The sequence below is a fragment of the Bidens hawaiensis genome, unplaced genomic scaffold (assembly GCF_021521415.1).
Source record: "Bidens hawaiensis isolate Kalapana, Puna unplaced genomic scaffold, B.hawaiensis_p1.1 tig00012335_1, whole genome shotgun sequence".
Classification (NCBI taxonomy): domain Eukaryota; kingdom Viridiplantae; phylum Streptophyta; class Magnoliopsida; order Asterales; family Asteraceae; genus Bidens; species Bidens hawaiensis.
The window spans coordinates 322,138-344,644 of NW_027492005.1; the positions used below are offsets into that span (position 1 = coordinate 322,138).

At 33.5% G+C, this 22,507-nt stretch overlaps 3 protein-coding genes across 3 annotated transcripts; 1 reads left to right on the forward strand and 2 right to left on the reverse strand.

Annotated features, from left to right (window-relative positions):
• Positions 1-1,356: 1,356 nt before the first annotated feature.
• On the reverse strand, positions 1,357-4,391 carry LOC143540784 (uncharacterized). Its single transcript, XM_077033755.1, has 4 exons — positions 4,262-4,391; positions 2,204-2,743; positions 2,030-2,113; positions 1,357-1,492 (listed from the first exon to the last, which is right to left on the reverse strand). Exons 2-4 carry the CDS (start codon positions 2,733-2,735, stop codon positions 1,401-1,403), a joined length of 708 nt encoding a protein of 235 aa, XP_076889870.1. The 5' UTR covers positions 2,736-2,743; positions 4,262-4,391; the 3' UTR covers positions 1,357-1,400.
• Positions 4,392-8,447: 4,056 nt separating this feature from the next.
• Positions 8,448-11,486, reverse strand: LOC143540785 (small nuclear ribonucleoprotein SmD3b-like). Its single transcript, XM_077033756.1, has 5 exons — positions 11,243-11,486; positions 9,913-9,965; positions 9,061-9,127; positions 8,923-8,979; positions 8,448-8,677 (listed from the first exon to the last, which is right to left on the reverse strand). Exons 1-5 carry the CDS (start codon positions 11,399-11,401, stop codon positions 8,630-8,632), a joined length of 384 nt encoding a protein of 127 aa, XP_076889871.1. The 5' UTR covers positions 11,402-11,486; the 3' UTR covers positions 8,448-8,629.
• A 1,986-nt stretch (positions 11,487-13,472) lies between these two features.
• Positions 13,473-20,159, forward strand: LOC143540804 (1,4-alpha-glucan-branching enzyme-like). Its single transcript, XM_077033781.1, has 14 exons — positions 13,473-13,586; positions 14,504-14,626; positions 14,757-14,958; positions 15,724-15,793; positions 15,884-16,153; positions 17,023-17,929; positions 18,084-18,200; positions 18,430-18,492; positions 18,566-18,673; positions 18,754-18,855; positions 18,925-18,992; positions 19,662-19,743; positions 19,844-19,960; positions 20,042-20,159. The coding sequence occupies exons 1-14, from the start codon at positions 13,506-13,508 to the stop codon at positions 20,099-20,101; spliced, it is 2,370 nt and encodes a 789-aa protein (XP_076889896.1). The 5' UTR covers positions 13,473-13,505; the 3' UTR covers positions 20,102-20,159.
• The last annotated feature ends 2,348 nt before the right edge of the window (positions 20,160-22,507 follow it).

A 22,507-nucleotide genomic window follows, 5' to 3' on the forward strand; every position in this document is an offset into this window, starting at 1 on the left:
CAAGAAACAAAGTCGCAATGTCGAGTAAAAAACACAATCAATGACTAAAATAAATAAAAAGCACAATAATAAATGAAAATACACAATGATCTGTTTTCTTCAACATTGTGTTATATTTATTTTTAATTTTTTTTTGGAATGAGGAAAACGGTAGAAACATTTTTGTGTTTTTACCTTTTCGTTTTTTTTAATTAAATTTTGAGTTATAAAATTTTTATTATTTTTTTCATCTTTAAGATTTTTGCTACAAAGCATTCTCATCATTCTCAATTTTGTTCTCCCTTTATAAAATAACCTGCTGATCCTATATATGATTATAATAAAATTATAAACGCACCTATGATATGACATGTATATTAAATTAAACTAAAAAGAAATACAGATATCCTAATATGATTGAAGCTTATCTATCCATTATTTAGGAGATATACTAATATTTCATAATAATCCATATCAGTGACGTATGTTAAAAGATTTATTCCACAATCCATGATAAAATAGAAGTTCCAGGCTGTATCAAAAAGTTTTCCCTCGAGAGTGATCTCTAATGTGGGCAATTGTCAGAGATGAACCATCAAATAATGGCCCATGGACCATGGGCATATTTTTCCAAAGCATATAAAGACTTTAGATGCAACATATTATGTCTTGTACTGCGAGTAAAGTAGACAGGGACACTAAATCAACATGGAAACAATTTAAAATTTTATCAGTTTCTCTCTTACAACTTAAATTAAATTTTACTTGATGGCTTGGTATCCTTTTGCTTTTCATTCTTTTCCTTTTTTTCATTTATAAACTCCTAGCATGATCTTGCGCACTCTGTATGTTTCCATGCAAGTAACCTTGGACAGAACCGACTAGCCCTCTGGCCGGCAACATGTGTATCTAATCTGACGTCATCATTTTTTAATTTTTAGTAGTCTAACCAGCTAAATTGTCGTTGGTAGAATTTTAGAATAGTGTAACCATCACATATGCGAGGCATTGCTCTATGTACAACCAAATAAGTTTTATTTACAACCAAAAGCTATTATGACTTTTTACCAAGTCATTTATCAATCCTATATAACAACTAGCCAACTTAACCTTAAAATATCGAGCCTAAAGTTTTACAAAAATCATTAAAAGCAAAACCTTAAACCGACAATTTGAATTCACGTTACAGGGCGGTGAGATTAAAGTGCTAAACTGCAAATAAGTTATTATATCAAATGAGTTGTAAACCTAACACATCGAGAACAAAAAATAAACTAGAAGAGCAAAACGAGCATCACATAATACACAAAGTCATAAGTTACAAAGCTTTAAAACAAACAAAATTTCAATAATGTTAAATTCGGAATTCTGCTGGTGAATTAACCTTATTTTCCTACTTACTTTCGGTTCGGCTTTGAATTTCAGTTCTTGTGCTGTGAAGTTGGAATTGGAGTCCTAGTAATTGGAGGCTTCCCCAATATGTTTAATGCTTGCATTCTTTGCATCTCTTTTCCTGCAACAGAATAACACTTGAAACATCAAATAAATTTGTAAAGATTTTTAAAATATGATATCCCAAATTAATTGTAAAGTTTCTACATCATTACAAACTACAGGAAGCATTCATATTACAAATTTTATTAAAGTTTCTACGTATAACCAAATAAACTTTTACAACCAGAAGTTGACTCTCTCTCATCTGTTTTATAAATCAACCTGTTTATCAAGTAAACACTTCATAATTTCAACCTCTTACGGGCCCTAACTTTGGCCAGCTTTGAACCAAAACTACATAAAGTGCGCCAAGATTCCACCTTTTTTTCGTTATAAGAAGTTATTTCTGCCTCATTTGACTAAAGTCAAAACACTTTATGGATCTAGATATAGAGCTAACTACAGCACTCTCGTAGTCTCGTGGGACTTAAAACTTCAAGATTTGTATAACAAACAAACAAACATACCCTAGTTAAATCTCACTCATAGTTACTATTCTCAAAAGTTGTATCCAAATTCATATTTTTTTTAAAAGGAGATTTGACTTTTTTCATACCTTCTTCTATAGTCAACTGAATCGCTCTTTTCTCCAACTCAACCGCATGTTTACTAAGCTCCGAGGGCGATAAACGCATGAGCACTGCAAGTTCACAACAATAATAAAAAAAACAAATCAATTAACATGTCAACTTCAACAAAAAGAAAAAAGTCAACTCAACAGTCAACATACACTGAATATTCTCTCTATGATCAGAGCCGTCACATTGCTTGATAAAATTCTGCAAACGAATGAACCGATCCGCCCACTGTTCATCATTAGCCTCTTTAAACCGAGAACCGTAAGTTTTTGAACTCGTTTGGTTCAGTCCCACTAAAGAACTATAATGTGCATTCAGCCCGCTTGCTTGACCTACTTCTTGTTGACTTTGACCTAAACTTGCAGCTGCAGGCTTTGGATAACCCGCAAAATCATATTTTCTACGCGGGTAGCTAAAACGCTCATGTGCAATATTATTAGTCACAGGAGATGAAGCATAATCCGGTGTAAGCCGTTTGGTTCCACATGTTTTAGATGCATCTGAAAACAGTTGTCCCTCTAATAGAATTAAGCTTCGAGGACGCATAAAGTTGTTATTATTGTTCTGGTTCTGAACGTCTTTTAGGGCTACCTTTTTGGCTGCTAAAATCGGTTGTTTGAGAACTGTGGTGGGGCCAGATACATTAGTCCCGAGCTCAATCGTATTAATCTCAGAATTAATCATTTTTATTCCTGGTGACATGATCAAATCCATCAATAAAAAACATGAAAAACAACAAAATGACAGTTTAGACATTAAAAGCCCAATTTCAGAGGCATACGCTAATCAAGAAATCACTAGGGCTGCGAACGAGATGAGCCGTATGCAAGCTACTCGAGATCAGATCGATAAAAGGCTCGAAACGAGCAGAGCGTTATCGAGCCAGAGCCTCAAATAAAGCTCATTTTATTATCCCACCTAAGATTGAGCTAAAGCCTTAAATAAAGCTCATTTGTTTATCTAGCCAGAGCCTCAAATAAAGCTTATTTAATTATCCTGCCCAAGCTTGAGCCAAAACCTCAAATAAAGCTCACTTATTTATCGAGCCAGGGCCTCAAATAAAGCTTATTTAACTATCCCGCCCGAGCTCGAGCCAAAACCTCAGATAAAGCTTATTTAATTATTGCGCATGAGCCTTAAATAAAGCACATTTATTTATTGAGCCCAAGCTTGAACCTTGGCCACAGATAACGCTCACTTGATTATCGAGCCCAAGCTCAAGCCTTTTGGGCTCGTCAAGCCTTGGGTATAATTTTGATATGTGCCCACATTCTAGTCTTCATGCACATGCTCCACGTTCACCATGCAACTACTTAGCTTACTTCAATATCTTTACTAGTTTATTTGTTTTATGTTAGTGGGAAGTTATCTTAGGTTAGTGGTTTAGTTCATGCACATGTTAGTTTTACCTTTTCTTTCATGTAGCCTATAAATGGCATTGCAAGTTTATGAATTAGTTAAGCATAAAATTATGAAGTAAATTATGTCGTGTTCTCTCTATTTCTTTGGAGTCTAACCCGCTCAAAGGGTCACTATCTTGGGAGATTAACCATCTCGAATCCGGTTACTATCAAATTTACATTTTAACTCTTTTGAAATTCTATGTATTAATTTCACATTGCACAACCGAGCTTAAGTCGAGCTCTGGCCATTTAAGTTATTGCACACGAGCTCGAGCTGAAGCTCGTTTAAAGTTCTCTCAATATATATAAAAATAACTAAAAAAACGTATATAAATTAACACATAATAAACGAGCTCAAGCTCCCGTGAGTCAAAACCGAGCTAGTTCGGCTCGTTTAAAACAAAATGACCATAAACAAGAACAAGATTAAGCAAATGAAGTGTAATTAACTGCTAATAATCTCCATTTAACTAACATCAAAACCAGATTAACTTTAACTAACTCGAATTCCGTCAATCCGTAATAACCGCAACCGATAATAAAGAAATCGACACTTATAATCAACAAAACGATGCTAATAAGTAATAATTATCAAGTAATGAAGCAAATGAAGTACAATCGGTTACTAATCTCACTTAATTAACACCAAAACCAGGTTAATTTCAACTAACTGGAATTCCGTCAATCGATTGAATCGTAATGGTAGACAAATCGGTTACGAAACATAATAGCTAATTATTATTATTATTATTATTATTAAGTAATGAAGCAGATTTGAAGAAATGAGAGATAGAAATATGTATTTACCGGAAATTGAGGCGATCGAAATGAAACAAAGAAGACGGCGCGAGAGAGAGAGAGTAAATAATAATAATAATAATAAAAATAAATGGATTGGGGGTTTCAAAACAAGTTTGGCTCCAAAGAAGGAACAAGGAAGGAAGCCCAATAATAATAAAAGAGGTCAAATCAAACAAAAACAAATCCTACCTTCTTTACTTCTTTTCTTTTTTTGAAATTTTCAGTTTTATTGTCAGTTTTTATGAAGACCAACTTTCCTTTTTTCAAATGGGGATAGCGGCGCAGCTTGTTGCTCGCTTGCCCATTATCTAGATGTAGTTCGGTTTGTGTTATATATAAAAGGATCAATATAATAATATTTAGATTTAGAGCCCGTGTAATAAAAGAGATTATCTAAATTATAAAATTACAAGTAAAAAAAATAATTACATAACAAATATGAAAAAATGCATTACATATATGCTTGTATCTATACTATGTGTATATAAATTGATTTTATTTATATCACAAAATGATTTCTTGAAGGAAAAGTTAATGGTAACATAAATTCCTTGAAAATAAATTTGAAACCTAAATCATGTTTAAAATTCTAACTTTCATCCTTTGACATTTCAAGTCAACACTTTAGACACGTAACAAATTTAACGATAATAATAATATTAATAATAATAATAATAATAGATGAATGGACTGATTTTAAAAAAATGGTTCAACTTTTAAGTATAGATTTTATGAATTAAGAATTAAAAAAATTACTTTGTAAAATGAAAGCATGTTACAGTTTTGTTTTTCTTTATAATATTCAACAATATACATAGTAAAATATGTTAATGATAACATTCGAAATGTATATTCTTATCAATCTTTAACAAATATGGTTTGTTGTTAATTTTTGGATTTCACAAAGTATTTTGAAACATATAATAAAATAATATGTTAATATTTATTTTTATAAAAGTGAATAAATATTTTATAAATAAAATGTAAAAAGAAAGTGAATATGGACATGTATTAGGGTCAATGAAGATCTTAGTTTTTGAGTGAAAAAAGTTGTAAAGTTTAACCATAAACTGACACAAATCGTAATTATTTTACTTTTATTAGAATAGGTAGATATATCATGAAATTCAAAATTCATTTCGGAAATAAGACATGTATCGTGTGATATGTCATTGTGAATTTGTGATCGATGACAAACTATATTTATATTTATATTTATTTACACGCTGGGATGATCAAATTTGAATATTCAATGTTTTGGATATTCAAAAATTTTATATTCAAATGCCAAACAGATATTAGAATTTTGATAAAATAAATATATATATGTTATATAAAATATTTACTTTTATAAAATATATATTATAGATATATAAAAACTATACAAAAGTTTATCCATAATATTTGAAAATTTTCTGAAATATCTTATTCACAGCATTGTGGTGATCAATGCAAAAATACATGTGTTCACACAAACTAAATTTTAACTCATGTTTTTCGTGTTGTGAAAAAATAATTCAAATTATAAGTTTTCGTCAAACAGAACTAACACTAGAAAATGGTTATTGTAATCGTAAATTATTTCTCAATTTCTAATGACTTTTAGTTGAACTCAACTAGTGCAAGAAAAAAAATAAAATAAAATAAAATAAGACAACATAGGAATAATTCATAAGCGAGAAATGAAATGCTTGAATTCCAAAAGAAATAAGATCTTATCCTTTTAAGCATACGTAATTTAAGCAACTATGTATGTTAGCTGGCACCATTCTAACGGCGGAAGTATTCCTTCTCCTCGTGTATCTTGTGTAGTGTCATCGCCATCATCAAACAAAGGTCTTCCTCCTCGTGTTCTTCATCATATTGGGTCAACGTATTGTTGATCTAGTCAGACATTGTAACAAAACACGGTATTGATGTGATAGCTATGTCGTAATCAACTCTTTCATATGCATCAACGTATCGTGGAACCTCGACATCTATTATCCTCCTAAACCAAGAAATGGGATCATATAGCCAGTTATCACGTGGTTGTACACCATAGGCTTCTTTAGACATACAAATTCTTGAATCTTGAAGTTGGCGTCTTGGGTTTCTTTGTAGATCTTCAATGTTTTCAATTTGCTTATAAAGTTCCTTTAACGTCTTCTAGACCAGCATCTATTATCCTCCTATATCAAGCCTTGGTAATGGGATCAGATAGCCAGGAATCACGTGGTTGTACACCATAGGCTCACTTTAGACGTACAAATTCCTGGAGTCAGCGCCTTGCATTTCTTTATAGATCCTCAACGTCTTCAGCTTCAGGGCATATTGACAATGCGTCTTCAATCCATAAAACATAATTTATCTTACATGCACTTCAATTTTAGTCATGAAATGATTCCAATAACATATGTAATTTAACTTATATTGGTTTTAAGTTAAACAAAAGAAATTTTTTTTTCCTTAAATGGATCGTGCTCATGCATGTCAACCCGCGAATATCCATATCATGTTCATGTTCAGATGGTGGACACGACATTTGTGTCACCCATAACTCCTTTGAGGGGTGTGAAATTTTGTTATGTAGATTCATGACACAACCCTAACACGTCGAATCCATGAAAACTGATTAATTAAACGCAATGTGTTAATGTCACCTAGGCGGTTGACATGTCGACTCATTTAACTGATTTAATTTTAATTTTATCTTCACATTTTGGGCTAGCTGTAAACAACTCAGAGGCTTTCTCGATTGTGAAAGTGGTATGGCACATCATGACTTTCTCAGAGAATGTCTGACTTTACACTTTTAGGTAACTGAGGTCTTGGTGTGCTAGATAATAGACGTCTCTCACTCAACCACATGCTACGGTAGACACATTTTATGTGTAGCCTTCAAACGTTTACTGCTAACGTCATCAAACATATTCTTTTGAACATTTAAAACTACATTTATTCATAACCCAACCCAATCAAACCTTTAATAAAAAATAATCTCTTTGTTTCAAGTACACAATTTGTAGAATCATAAAGGCTGTTTTTTATAATTTTTCAAAAGTTAAATAATATAAGTTATAAAACAAAATTCAAATTATTAACAAAACTAATTGTTAGTAAAGAAAAAAGAAAATTTACTGCAACCACCCACAGATTGACATTTGTCACACAACCCATAACAACCTTAGGTTGTCGCGGGTCATGAGGTTTTATTGTTTTTTGTTTTAATTATTCATGTCAACCTAGTTGAAGAAAGTCACCAATAAAGATGATCTTGTTGTTTAAACGTGAGAGACTAAGAGTCATCTAAGTTGAGTTAGGGGGTTTAGAGCATGTTTGTGTTTGAGTTTATTAACTGCTTATAGGCTTATTAACTTTTTCAAAAAAACCATTTTGAAAAGTCAGGATTTGAAGCTTTTGGATAACTGTTTTTTAGCCATTTCAAAAAACTAAAATAAAAAAAGGTTTTTATGATTGCCAAACACATTTAAACTTTTTGGTTTTTGAAAGCACCAATAAGCCAATAAACATTTTTCAAACTCAATCTCAAACATGCTCTTAATTACTTTTTCTTTTTGTGGTGAGATAGGCGAGCCACCTACGTAGAGGTGCACAAACCGGGTGATTTTAGGAACCAGTTACAGGTATAGTCGGATATTTGACTGGGTTTTCCGAGTTGTTTTTCAGGTTTCGGGTTGGGTCAGGTTTTGTTTGGGTATTGGTGGAACTGGTTCCACCGGATCTGGGTTGGTTCCAGTACCGGGGAGAAACCCAAAGCCCAAACTGTACCCGTAAGGTCGGGTGCGGAACCGGATTTTTGCTCACCTATACACCTACGTCATCAAGAGCTAGCTCCTAATAGCTCTCCATAAAAAACATTAGCAGCATCAGCTTAATTAGCTAGTGAATAGACTACTAAGAGTCGCATACTTGTATAATGTATTCATCCTCTATTTTGAAAACATAGCCGCAGATGAATACGTGTGAATAAAGTATCACTAGTGAAATATTAAATATCGAATACACTACAACAATTGTAGTTCATTTACACGCACAATTGTTTGTATATTATTTAGTTAGTTGTCTTGGCTCATATTCTAAGTTAGTATTCTATAACTTTATTACTTATTTTATATCTTTTAGACTTTTACTGTTTTCTCCCACAAAATTCACACACAAAGCTGTGCAGTTAAACTGTAGGAATAGGATAAACAAATGCTTGGAAGTTTTGAAACATATTTAAGCCCACCATAGTGCAACACAACTCCACATTTAGAACATTAGACATAAAATCAAATATAAATCCAACTCTTACATATCAAAACAATAGCCTAATTGCCTTAGAATCCATCTTTCAAGTGATGATACATTTAACTTTGATCTAGAAAGTGATCACCTCCCTCGACCCGGACCCGGAGCTCCACGACCCGCTGCCTGAGCCTGCATTACCGCAAATCACAATCAGTAAGCAGCACTTGATACAAGGTGAGAAATAATAAACTACTGGACATAACTTCACAAAAGCCAGACCTATTAACTTGAATTGTGTTTTATCTCAAACGAATCAAGCAAAATCTAGTACTAAGATTTATTTCATTGTGTTGTTATTGTATATATAGCTAACACATTAATTGTTAAAAGGATAAAGAAAAGAACATATATGTATTGTGAAAGATTATACTTACCCGAGCACGCATAGCAACAGCACGGCCTCGACCAACACCAAGTGCAGAACCTTTTCCCTACAAGAAAAAAAATTGTATTATTTAGTGATGTATGCATACCTGAAGACATGCACGCATTAAAAGAGCCAAAGACGGTACCTTAATTCTAGCTTCTAAGCGTTTGAACATTGGAGCATTCTTAAGCATGTCTGGTATGATCATGAACCTGCATATATTTGTAAAGCTCAATTAATTTAGGCAAGCTTCACATTTCTTTAATATCTTGTATGGTGTAAGAAAATACAAAAAAACGATTATAAATGTTATACTTTTGAGTATGAATGCATAAAAGAAATACATAATGGATAGTAGAAGTAGATGGATGGACACAACTTAATTGATCTCATGTTACAGATTTTGTAGCTAATTTTCACAAAATTGGTAAAGCAACTTCGGTTTTCTAAAAACTTAAATGATTGTTAGACACTGGCTTCGGGTACAAGCAGAGCTTTCTGAAAAAATGAAGACCATACTTACAATGCACCAACATTTTCTTAAAAAACGTAATGCGCACACAGATATAGGGTTGAACAGTGATAGAACTCCATTTCGGTAAGAATGGTGAAAGCAAACCTTCACAAAATGTTTTACACATTTAAAACATCTGTTTCAGATTTTCTGCAATCCATTAGTTTTTTACAAGCAGTAAGGTGTTGTGAAAGCTAATTTCTTTAAACAAAGTTACAAAACTCACAAAAGCTTCTTACACGACAAGAAAGCACTGTGACAGTTTTGTAAAAAACTGAAAACATTTTTAAAAACATGGTTTCGCAACACTTTAAACAATTTTGAAGTTTGTGGGCGTGCAACGTGTTTTCACTTCTCACCTTAAAAAAATATTACATGTTCCTCTATTATACTCTCTGTATCCCGTTCGTTGTGTGCGTATATACAGTATACACATATTGTATTTGTATATATATGAATATATTCCAGAGAAGAAATACTAACCTGACTTTGCTGCCCCGAATAAAGACATGCTCAAGTTGAGCCACCTTTCCATCCTGCAGACAAGCAGAATGCATACCAACATTAGGCTATAATTGTTAATAAAAACTTGATTCCACAATAAAAAGACGGTTGAAGTTAACCTATCTTTTAAGTAAAAACAGATATGTATTCAAAATAGATTCTGATTGCTGACATTGGTGCTATCGTCTTCATCATCAAAAAATATTTTTGAGTGTTCAATAACAAAATAAAGATATGCAAGGGTGCTGACAAGGAAGCGTAACCAGTAGAAGACAAAATATAATCGAGTCAATACAGATCAAATAAGTGGGGAAACAAAGATACAACCACACAAATCATGTTATTAAATTGAACTACCAATACGTAAAAAATGGGGCCATGATAGAAATCAGAAAATTTTCACAGAAATCAACCTCTATTACAGAAAGTAGGACAATAAAAAGTGTTTCTTTAAACTATTATACTTTCATCACTAAACTTCAAATTGGTTGACTAAAATGTGTAAGCAACTAATCACCATACTTGGCTTTACCTTTCAAAACTACCTTTGTAGCTACAAGATTCCCAAGCAACATACATGAACGGCTTTCATAAATCATAATTACCATAGCTTTTTAAGAACCTAAAGGCAAGTGCAACAGGTTACATTGGTTTGTTGAAATTTATGCAATAACACTAACCAGTATGAGCCAGTTTTATAAAGACTACAAATATTCCAAATGTCATGCCAAGGCCCATTTTTCAGGCGAGGTTCAATAAATTCACTTCTAGTTCCTAAACGAGCGCTTCGGCATTGTCTATGCCAAGAACATGAGAACATAAAAGCCGAGCAAAAGAAACGCAAGGGGTGCTATTGAAGCTTAGATCTAAAAGAAGTCATTATATTGATACATTTTGTTATTCAAGTTTTGGCATTACATTTGAATCTTGACTAGGTCAGAACTTTTGGTACTAATTAGCTGATATTAACGGTTATATAACAGCTTTTGTTTATTTTCTATTTTTTGAAAATAATATTATTTTTCATACACATAATATATATTTTTAACTTTTTATTTAAGTGCGCTTGTTTTTCCTTAGACCCTCGCTTTCATTGCGCCTAGTAACGTATTTGATAACTATGTTTCATGCAGAATCTTAACAACATGATATATGTTTAATTACCATATCACAAACTTATACTAGGGTTTAGAACAAAATTAGGGTTTGAATAATAAATATATAAAGCAAATCAAGCAGTGAGACCGCGGTAGATATAAAACTATGAATGAATTGCATTGAGTAAGTTAATTTAGAAATTAGGGTTTACCTTGGCGGTAAAAGTGATGCTTTCGAGCTGGCAATTCCAGTTATCTTCGCACTCAATCATGCTTCCTCTGTAGACTTCGCCGCTCTTGAGTTCAACGGTGACTATGTGTCCGGCAGCCTCGTGCAGCAGCTTCACCGGAATACCTAAGCTCCGACTCATTCTGATTACTAATGTTTCAAATTATTAGGGTTTTCAGGGTTTTGATTTTGAAATTGAATGAAAGAGGAGACTACTGCGATGGGTTTTATACTTTTATATTATTTTTGGGGAAATAAGGTAAGGGTAGTTTCGTCAAAAACAAGCCAGAGTTTTTTTTATTTTTTTATTTTACGGTTCATCATGGTACGGTTTGAATGGTCTTTTATGGGTTTGTTTGGATCAAACGGGTAACTATGATTTTTCTGGTTATGTTAGTTGGACCGAACAAAACAGATTGATTTTGACGGTTTGGACAATTTCTATCGAACACGGAATTGTGGCGTTGGATTTTTAAAAGTTGAGTAAAACGATTGGTTTTGTGTTTTAAGCACTAAAAGATGTACGGAAAAACTTAAAAAATATGAAATCGGTTTAATTAATAATCTAAACAAATCATAATTATGAATAAGAATACATAATTGTGACATGTATAGATTATTAATTTAACCAATTTCATATTTTTAAGTGTGAGATTTTACGTTTTTGTTAAAACTATATATATCACCCCAACTAGCCTTGACAAACGAGAAGGTCGGACAGGTTGAGATTAAAACGGTACTTAAAATGAATTTGGGACAAGCGAATTATAAACAAACTAAATACATGTCAATACAAGGCGTTTTGAAAAATTATCCATCAACAATGCTCATTGGGTTTAAAGGAGCCATTTAAATAAAAAAGAAAACTATTCACCCCGGGTTCTATTACACGAGTGGATTTTGTCGCACAACTATACATTTGTCAAATAACAAAAAAGAAAAATGCATTACAAATTAATTATAAAAAATTAGCTCTTATAAATACCACCCATTTTCATTTCTTTTACACAATTTTTCGAACTTTATCACTAAAAAAGTTGCAATCTTTTAATGAATCCGACCCATAAAAACGATCTAAGCATACACAAAAACATAAATCGAGTCGGGGTCTCGCAGAATGAACCACAATCCAGTCCAAAACATAAAATTTCCATGATTTAATTACTTCCCACAAAATCATCTTCAATTCCATTAATTTCCGACATAACAATCACAATTTTGCCACAACAAGCGCACGATAACTCTTGTCTAGCAAACGAACTACCTAACTTCGATCCATTTTATCACCAAAACCCAAATCCATCCTACAATGAGTACCGACAATCTAATGACTCTGAAGAAACCATCTATGTGAGTCTAAATCGGCATACCACGCACTTGTAACATGTGAGTTTGCGAGCCTCATATTGCCCGTCATATGTTTACATGATGCAAACCCCACATATTTAGGTAAATTTAATTCAAAAGGCCCTTGATATCAGAAAAAGGGATAATTCTCAAAACATTACAAAAGTGTGGCATATTCATCCGCACTAGTCTCTCTCTAGACATTTTAGCGTCTAGAAAATGACGGGATAATTTCTTTAGGTAAAGAATAAAATGAAGTCTTCTCACATAGGTTGAGAGTATTTGTGTAATTTAGCTTTAAACTTTTAAAACACTTGTAATCTTTGAATTTCTAGCCGACAGCTAAGAATTCAAAAATTACTATTTATTTACTTACGATGACTGGTCGGTTGATATGTAACTGATTTACCACCTATGATAAAAGTTAATATTGAAATGCATTTACTACTAGCTAATAATAATGAATACATCCTTTTATTTTACAATTTACAATGTAGCTTCTAAACAACCGACAACCTGACAGACAAACAAACACAACAAACATTTTATAAACGACTAGAAAACTATATTTGTTTCCCTTTACCATTATATAATTGTTGCGTTCGAATGTGACATGGCATCATCACTGCTCACATATCCCTTGCTTCCCATCTAGTAGTATCATTCACATAATAATTCAATCCCTCGTAGTAATCAAAAGTGATGCTTTCCTTGACAATATGATGTGGGTCCATGCAAATCCCTGTAAAATATTATGTATTTTTCCCAATGTCCTTAACATCTGGATCTATTCAAGGTCAGTCACATGATAATAGTAATAATAATATCACCCTTTTATTTCTCTCTTAAAACCACCTCAATCTTTCACTGTGTGTGTGTGAGTGTGATATTGAGTCAAGATGTATTATGGTTCTTTGGGTGTGCTTCCTAAACCTCATCTTGGGGTTTTAACACTCTTTTCTTGTAAAGATTCATCACTGGTAAATATAAAGTTCTTTAATTTCTTGATTTTTTAACTGTTTTTTCATCTTTAGAATTGGGTTCTGATCAAGATTCTTCATGGGTAAATAAAGTTCTTTAATTTCTTGATTTTTTTAACTGTTCTTTCATTTTTAGAACTGGGGTTTGCTTTGTTTGATTAGAGTTTTGATCAAGATTTTTCATGGGTAAATAAAGTTATTTAATTTCTTGATTTTTTAACTGTTCTTCCATTTTTAGAATTGGGTTTTGCTTTGTTTGATTGGGGGTATGATCAAGATTCTTCATGGGTAAATAAAGTTCTTTAATTTCTTGATTTTTTAACTGTTTTTTCATTTTTAGAATTGGGTTTTGCCTTGTTTGATTAGGGTTTTGATCAAATTTTTCACTGGTTATTATGAATTTTTCTTAGGGGTTTGAGTGATTTTACTCATTGTTTATGTGATTTAGGGTTTAATTAATAATAAAGATTGATACTTGCTCATTGCTGATGCAAGATTGTTGCAAGTGATCAACATATGTTGTGTATGGTTGTTTTAGTCAAAAAGTTTGCTTGACCAAAAGCTTATTTAGGGTTCTAGTCAAGATTCCTATTCTTCTTATTATTATTGTCAAGATTCTTTTTTTCACTTTTGGTTTTTGTGAATTTTTCTTCATTTAGCTACTACCTGCATATGTTTGCCGCAAATGGTTAGTCAAGGTGTTTATTTTTTCAAATTTAAATAACATGTGATTTACCTATAATTAGAAAGCAAAAAGCTTTGTACTTATGTTAATTTCCATAATTTTTTGTTGAATCAATTTTCGTTCTCTAAATGAAAGCAAAATTTTGTTAAATTCTTGATTATAACAGTCATTGGTTTGACCATGATAGTCAACATATTTGCATTAAAAATGACAATGTTTAAATTTATAACAGGCTACCAGAAGTAACTTGTTTATCACTCCTCAACAACTTCTGAAATTTACCGTGGGACCCGGAAAACTGCTGGTCAGTTCAAAACATTTCCGTACCCAAAGATTATTATCAAGTCAAACCAAGGTATGATCATAACGTCCTTTAAAGTTTTAACATTTCTGCTTCTTTTTAGCTAAAATGACTCATTTGCCCATTGCCATTACTAAGATGACTAATCTGCCCTTAATCTTAACTTGGTGCATTATGTTCTCAGGAAAATCATGATCACGCTGCTGTGGCTGATGAACTTTCAGCAATGAAAAGCATTAAACCAGACACGGATAATTTAAGAATTATGGAGTTGGATTCTGGTTTACTACCGTATAAAGATCATTTTGAATATAGAATGAAAAGATTTTCTGAACAGAAAATGCTTATTGAGCAATATGAAGGAAGTCTTGAAGAATTTGCTAGAGGTAAGAGTATAAGATTCTAAATGTCTCCAGTTAAATGATGACTAGAGCGGTAAACGAACTGAACCGGACGGGTGCTTGTTTGTGTGCGTTCGTTAAGAATTTACTGGACAAATGAATAGTTCACGAACACCTACCAAGTGAAATATCTTGTTCGTGTTTCTTAATTAAGGAAATGAGTTTGTTCTTGCTCGTTCATTAATTTCATAAATGAACGCAAACGAACATAAATAAACACAAACCAACATAATTACATAAATAAACACAGATAAACAAATATGATGTATATAAAAAAAACATTCTTATCCCGAAAATAATACACAACCAGTCAAAACATAAACCGAATACTTAGAAATATTTATTCGAATGAACACAAACGAACAAACGTAAATGAACGAACGTCATGAATGCAATTGAACGAATGTGACCTTTGTTCATGTTCGTTCATTTATTAAACGAACGTAAACAAACTTCCCGCCAAGTGGTTCGCTTTGGTTCGTTTACAGCCCTAATAATGAAAAAGAGAGGAAAAATGGGGGGGGGGGTCTTTGGAAATTGGGGTGTTTTATCTCTAATGAGTCAGACAGTAACACAAAGAAAATTAGTTAAAAAGGAAACATGATCGCGGTTTGAATGGCGTTAAGTCACCCAAAGTGTATTTTAAAGCATAACATTTCCTACATTTTTAAAAGGATTATATATTATTGAAACAATATAGTTATATAACTGTAAACTTATTTGACACACTAATAAATTAACCTGCCTTAGGTTATTTAAAGTTCGGGCTTAACAGAGAAGAAGGGTGCATTGTCTATCGTGAGTGGGCCCCAGCTGCTGAGTATGTTATTCACATAATCTTTTCATACAGTCTTTTATCTGCAAATTATTATTCAAGATTCTGATCTGTTAATTTGGTTTATGAACACAGGGAAGCACAACTGATCGGGGATTTTAACGGGTGGGACGGGTGGAATCACAAGATGGAAAAAGATCAGTTTGGAGTATGGACTATCAAGATTCCCGACGTCAATGGCAATTCGGTAATTCCTCACAATTCAAAGGTTAAGTTTAGATTCAAGCACAGCAATGGGATTTGGGTTGATCGGATTCCAGCTTGGATAAAGTATGCCACTGTTGACTCTACTAAATTTGCTGCCCCTTATGATGGCGTTTACTGGGACCCACCACCGCCAGAAAGGTAAAAAAGTCTTGCTCGTGTTATACTAATTTTGGGATTGACCATGTTGACCAAAGGGAAATTAATGTCCATTATACAAACTTGTAAAATAAGTAAAATTAAATAGATTAAAAGAACATGAAATGGGCCAAAACAATTCAAATATAGGTAGGCTTGTAAACGAACATGAACGATGTATGTTCGTGTTCATTTGTTTAACTTTAACCGAACAAACGCTTGAACAAGAACGATTAAAGTCTTAAATGAAGGGGGTTTTCTTGTTCGTGTTCATTCGTTATGAAAATGAGCATGCTCGTGTTTGTTTATGTTCGTTCGCTTTTAATACAAATGAATGGTTCATGAACGATAACATACAATAATAACTGAACATAGACGAACAAACATAAATGAGCTAAAGCTAGTTAAAAGTAATGTGAAAAACAGTGTGTGGGGCCTAAAAAGTTATTAAAACTAGATTAAGTTGTAATGGGCCCAAAATTTTTGAATGGATACATTGACGAAGTTATAACGTAAACTAATGAATGTAAACGAACGGACATAAACAAATTAATTTAACGAATAAGACGCGTTCATGTTCGTTCGATTAACTAAATGAACAAAATTATTTGTTCATGTTCTTTTTTTTATTAAATAAACGAACATAAACGAACTTCTTGCCGAACGGTTCACGCACCATTAATTAAGCGTTCAGTTCTTTACAGGCATATAATATTGCTAATGTATTAAATAAGTAAAGTTAAATACATTACGATAAAGTTTCAAATATTGTTCAAACCATACTCTTTTTTTTATTTAAAAAAGCATGATGATTGATCAAATGATCACCCAAAAGGAATATAATGTAATTTGTTATGAGATATTTCATGTAGGTATAAATTTAAATACCCCCGTCCGCCAAAACCGGATTCCCCAAGAATATATGAAGCTCACGTCGGGATGAGTAGTTCCGAGCCCCGAGTGAACTCATACCGCGAATTCGCCGACAACATTTTACCTCGAATACGAGCCAACAACTACAACACAATCCAACTAATGGCCATAATGGAACACTCTTATTACGGTTCATTCGGTTATCACGTAACAAACTTCTTCGCGGTTAGTAGTCGATCCGGAACACCTGAAGACCTAAAATATCTAATCGATAAAGCACATAGTTTAGGCTTACGCGTGTTAATGGACGTTGTTCATAGCCATGCAAGCAACAATGTCACAGACGGGCTCAACGGGTTTGATGTGGGCCAACCCACGCAAGATTCCTACTTCTATACCGGGGACCGCGGGTACCATACCCTTTGGGATAGTAGGCTTTTCAATTATTCAAACTGGGAAGTTCTTCGGTTCCTCTTATCTAATTTAAGATGGTGGATTGACGAGTTCAAATTTGACGGGTTTCGGTTTGACGGGATAACTTCCATGTTATATCATCATCATGGGATTAACATGGCGTTCACCGGGGATTACAGTGAGTATTTTTGTGAATCGACTGACGTTGATGCGGTTGTGTATATGATGCTTGCGAATTGTTTGATTCGTTCGGTGTTGCCCGATGCGACGGTGATCGCAGAGGATGTTTCGGGCATGCCGGGCCTTGGTCGGCCCGTTGACGAGGGCGGGATCGGGTTTGACTTTCGGTTAGCGATGGCGATTCCTGATAAGTGGATTGATTATTTGAAGAATAAGAGTGATGTTGAGTGGTCAATGAATGATATAGCGAGAACTTTGACTAATCGGAGGTACACCGAGAAATGTGTTGCTTATGCAGAAAGTCATGATCAGGTAAAATAAGTTATATTATTTCAGTGAGAATATAAATTTTTGAATAAAATGATTGGGAAGTTATATGCGTTAAAATACACTCTGGGTGACTTTAGACGTGTTTCCTTAGTAACCGAATTGACTAATTTAAAATTAACGGGTTAAATTTTTGCAGTCGATTGTAGGGGACAAAACAATTGCATTTTTGCTTATGGATGAGGAAATGTATTTTGGGATGTCTTGTTTAACTGAGGCTTCACCAGCTATTGACCGTGGGATCGCACTTCACAAGGTACCCTTTTGACTTTTTGGGTCAGAGTTATTAGTTTTCTATATTAAAAACCGGTTTGGGTTTTCTTAAATATAACAAATTACTTGCTTTAAGTTCCATTGTACTCGTCAAAATAACTTGAAAATGCGTATCGCTTTTGAAATATAAAATAAACATTTTTGAGTGATAAAAAAGTAAAAAGACTATTAGTACATCTATTTATTTACTTTGCTACTAATTTATGTTGTAGATGATTCATTTTATAACGATGGCGTTAGGAGGAGAAGGCTACCTTAATTTCATGGGAAACGAGGTAAGTATATAAACATATATGTATATATTTATTTATTTCTTGCTCATGTGTAACAAAGTAATATTTGTTATAGTTTGGTCATCCCGAATGGATTGATTTCCCGAGATTAGGAAATGATTGGAGCTATGATAAGTGCAGACGCCAATGGGAACTTGTTGATACCGAGCACTTAAGATACAAGGTTTGTTATATTTTTTATGTCAAATTGTCATTAGGACCGTGGGACTTGATTTATAATTTAAGATTTTATTTTGGATGCAGTTTGTGAACGAATTTGATAGAGCCATGAACTTGCTTGATGAAAAATTTTCCTTCCTTGCATCAAGCAAGCAGATTGTGAGCAGCGCGAATGAGGAAGACAAGGTACTATTATTACAATTGTTATGATGATGATTATCTTATCATTATTGGTTGTATTGTTTTGGTTCACAGGTTATCGTGCTTGAAAGGGGAGATCTAGTCTTTGTTTTCAATTTCCACCCGGATAATACGTATGATGGGTATGCACATCTTCACTCTATGCATGCAAATTGTAACTTCTATCTCCAATTGAAGGAGTATAAATGAGCCAGGCCCGAGCTTGAGCTCGGCTAGTTTCAAGCTTTATGTCTAAAGCTCGAGCTTGGCTCGTGAGTAGTTTTTCAAGCTCAAGCTCGGCTCGTGAGTAGTTTTTCAAGCTCAAGCTCGGCTCAGGTTCCGCTTGGTTATTAATTATTAATTGATTTATTACATTTTATTTTTATTTTTTTATGTATAGGTTAGTTGTAACTTTCTATATAACATAAATATATGTTATTTAACTATTTTTTTTTACCATAACTTGATATATAATAACAAAAAGTATATAAACATACACTCAATACATTAAAGAGCGCCCCACATTAGATAAAAACTACATAAATAACAGGCTGGTTCTGGCTCGTGAGCCAGCTCGGGTTCAAGCTCATTTGTTAAACAAACTTATTTTTAGGCTCGAGCTCGTTTAAGTTCGGCTCGATTTAGCTAGCCGATTTTGAGTAGCTCACGAGCAGCTTGAGTTGTTTACACCCCTAGTCAAATGTCAAAAACACCCTTTTAACAAAGTAGGGAATTTTTGTTGAACAAACTTACAACATGAATATCATGGGTAAGTAGGTAACCGTAATATCATGCATATTGTGATATGACAGGTACAAAGTTGGTTGTGATTTACCGGGCAAATATAGAGTTGCTCTTGATAGCGATGCATGGGAATTTGGTGGGCACGGAAGAGTAAGCATATCCTTTAGATGTTAACAAACTTTTTTATAAAAGTCTAATATAAAAAAAATTTAAATGTAATTTAAAGAGACGCTTCATGAATCTTGGTTAGGTTGGTCATGATGTTGATCATTTCACTTCACCCGAAGGACTACCAGGAGTCCCGGAAACGAACTTCAACAACCGTCCTAACTCGTTCAAAGTTCTCTCACCGCCACGAACTTGTGTGGTAAAACATCTACTCACATTATCCAAACATACAACTTTGTTAAAATTTATTTTTAATATTTTTGAGTTATTAATTATGAAGGTTTATTATCGGGTTGAAGAAGATATTGTTGATGAAACCGAAGATGACGTGGAGATTTAAACATTATTGTCACTGAAAGCAAGGAACAAAGTTTAGAGGAGGAAGAAGAAGAAGAAGAAGATGATGATGAGAAATTGATATGAATAGTGAGTGAATATTATGGTTGCTTTTGGAGAATAATAGGAACACTTTGTTCCATGTTATGTTATTTGACATGTAATGTGCTTAATTAATTTTTCTAGTTAAAAGTGCTGGTGTTAGTTCATAGATGTAAATAGCAACTAAGACTGCCCCTAACACTAACGCCCCATTCTTCTCAAAAACATAATAGTCAAAAACATAATAGTTAGCTATCATATCAGATTTTTATCAGTTCATTTCGTAATTAGATTTTACCTCCAATGCTAATAAATCCATTCTCCCTACAAACACCTCATTTATTACCGCATTAAAAGAAAATTTTTTTATTAGATGGGCTCGCATCATAACCCTCATGTGAGCGTCCATCATGACGTGTACCTCCAGCATGCATGTGTAGCCCCAACGCAAAACTTTTTGCATGTACCCCATAGATGGGATGCCAGCTAGGTGTGAGCGGTTGTGGCTACTTTGCGTTGCGGAGTCTTAACAATAATTGTTGTAACAATACTTGATTCCCAAATGGAGCAACGCCTCAATCACAAATAATTTGACAACCTCATGTTTCAAAAACTCTGAACATAGAATCTCATTTGTCATTACCGATTGTTTTTTTGTTTTTTTATAAGACTAAGTGTAGTTGGGTGGCGCCCCATGCCACCTCACCCAAAAGGGTCGTTACACAACATTATGCACTCAAAATTGGGTGGCGCGCCATGCCTTATAATATTATTTTTAAAAGGCAGATCTTATATTCACAAATTTCTTAAAATGAACAACATACTTGTTCTAAAAAAGAATGGAAGTCTAGTTTGTCTGTGTGATTTCCAAAACATATGAAAATGACAGCTAAATCTATTTTATCCTTTAGCACCCAGGACGAAAATTTATAGAAGTATGTGAAAATTCCTAGACGCAAGTAAATTGTTTTGCCAATCAGAATTGGCCACTTGCCAATAAATTAGACGCGACGAGTATATTGTTAAACAATAAACTCACCATAATCAAGAACTTTGTGTAAGCCAAAGCACTCAGCCACGATGACTGCATGCATCTTTGTGTCTTATGTCGTCGGCGAGTGACTTTAAAGTGTCGGTTTAGAGCTCGTTATTTAATTCCACGCCACCACCATTTCATGGATCTCCATCATAGCCTCCCTCTATACCCCCCCCCCCACCCCAACCACCACCACAAGAATGATGATGATGGTGGTGGTGGTGGTGGTCGTGGTCGTGGTGGTGATGTTGATGATGATATGATCCCACCACCACAAGGTAGAATGTGTCTTTTAAATAATATTTGAAATTTAAATATTATATTTGTAAACGATTTTGTTTAAAGCATTTTATAAACTTTTTCCAAGTTTATAAAACTAACAACCTAACCTAAGTTGTTAATTAATCTTCATTGGATTGGTCAAGTGATTTCTTCATCCTCATGTTGATGTAGATATCTTCATATAAAACTTTGTAGATTTGGATTTGTTAATTTCTCTAACTTTGATCTTGAGTGTGTTGTATTAATTAAGTACTTTATTGCTTAATTGTGATTAATGATGATTAATCAAGTGTTAAGGGACATGTGTGTGACATATGAACTAATACTCTTTTATGTCACAGTGTCTTAATTAAGTCATTATCAAAGCATTAAGGTTTCACCATTGTTTCCCAACATTTCTTGTGCAATTGCTATCTCATCCTCTCGTTGACACTTCCTCTACAAGAAGAGATATTAGGTTAACTTCCAGAGATCTGACATCTCAAACTTGGTCAACATAACCTTCTTGAAATAAAAAAAAATTATACTCGAGCTTGTACCTATTACCAGTAAATCATCCACATACATGACTACAATAAAAAGGTGTTTCCTGTTTGTCTTTCGATAACCTGATTGTTCATGGGAACATCTTTGAAATTTTAGATCTTTTAAAATTTGGTCGAGATTTGTGTTCTAGGCTTAGGGAGCCTGTCTTAACCTGTATGAGGCCTTTGACAACTTATAAACTTTTGCATACCTGCCTTTCTTTTCCTGTTCTTGGGGTAGTGAAATGAAAACAACTTCTGTGTAAGAGCATTATTGTAAAGTCAAAATGGTGGATTTCCCACCCTTTTGATGTGGCTAAAGCAAATAAGATTCGAACGGTCTTGATTTAAGCCAGCAAAGCAAAAATTTCGTCAAAAGTATATCTCGGTTTTCCGCACGTAGCCCTTCTCAACCAACCGAGCTTTGTTGTGACATTCGTCAAATTCGAGCCTCGAGTTGTATTAGTTTTTGTAAACTTTTATTTTGTAAAAAAAACCTTTGAACTCATTTTAAACTTTGTTTGAA

What these genes read in the sequence shown, in the direction of transcription:
- LOC143540784 (XM_077033755.1), bottom strand. Translation starts at nt 2,735, where the DNA reads ATGATTAATTCTGAGATTAATACGATTGAGCTCGGGACTAATGTATCT. An exon ending in TCATAGAGAGAATATTCAGT is followed by an intron (nt 2,114 to 2,203) that starts GTATGTTGACTG and finishes GTGAACTTGCAG; the next exon opens with TGCTCATGCGTTTATCGCCC. An exon ending in TCAGTTGACTATAGAAGAAG is followed by an intron (nt 1,493 to 2,029) that starts GTATGAAAAAAG and finishes ATTCTGTTGCAG; the next exon opens with GAAAAGAGATGCAAAGAATG.
- LOC143540785 (XM_077033756.1), bottom strand. Translation starts at nt 11,401, where the DNA reads ATGAGTCGGAGCTTAGGTATTCCGGTGAAGCTGCTGCACGAGGCTGCC. An exon ending in GCATCACTTTTACCGCCAAG is followed by an intron (nt 9,966 to 11,242) that starts GTAAACCCTAAT and finishes GCTTGTCTGCAG; the next exon opens with GATGGAAAGGTGGCTCAACT. An exon ending in GCTTAGAAGCTAGAATTAAG is followed by an intron (nt 8,980 to 9,060) that starts GTACCGTCTTTG and finishes TTTTTCTTGTAG; the next exon opens with GGAAAAGGTTCTGCACTTGG.
- LOC143540804 (XM_077033781.1), top strand. Translation starts at nt 13,506, where the DNA reads ATGTATTATGGTTCTTTGGGTGTGCTTCCTAAACCTCATCTTGGGGTT. An exon ending in GAGTGGGCCCCAGCTGCTGA is followed by an intron (nt 15,794 to 15,883) that starts GTATGTTATTCA and finishes TTATGAACACAG; the next exon opens with GGAAGCACAACTGATCGGGG. An exon ending in ATGCAGAAAGTCATGATCAG is followed by an intron (nt 17,930 to 18,083) that starts GTAAAATAAGTT and finishes AAATTTTTGCAG; the next exon opens with TCGATTGTAGGGGACAAAAC.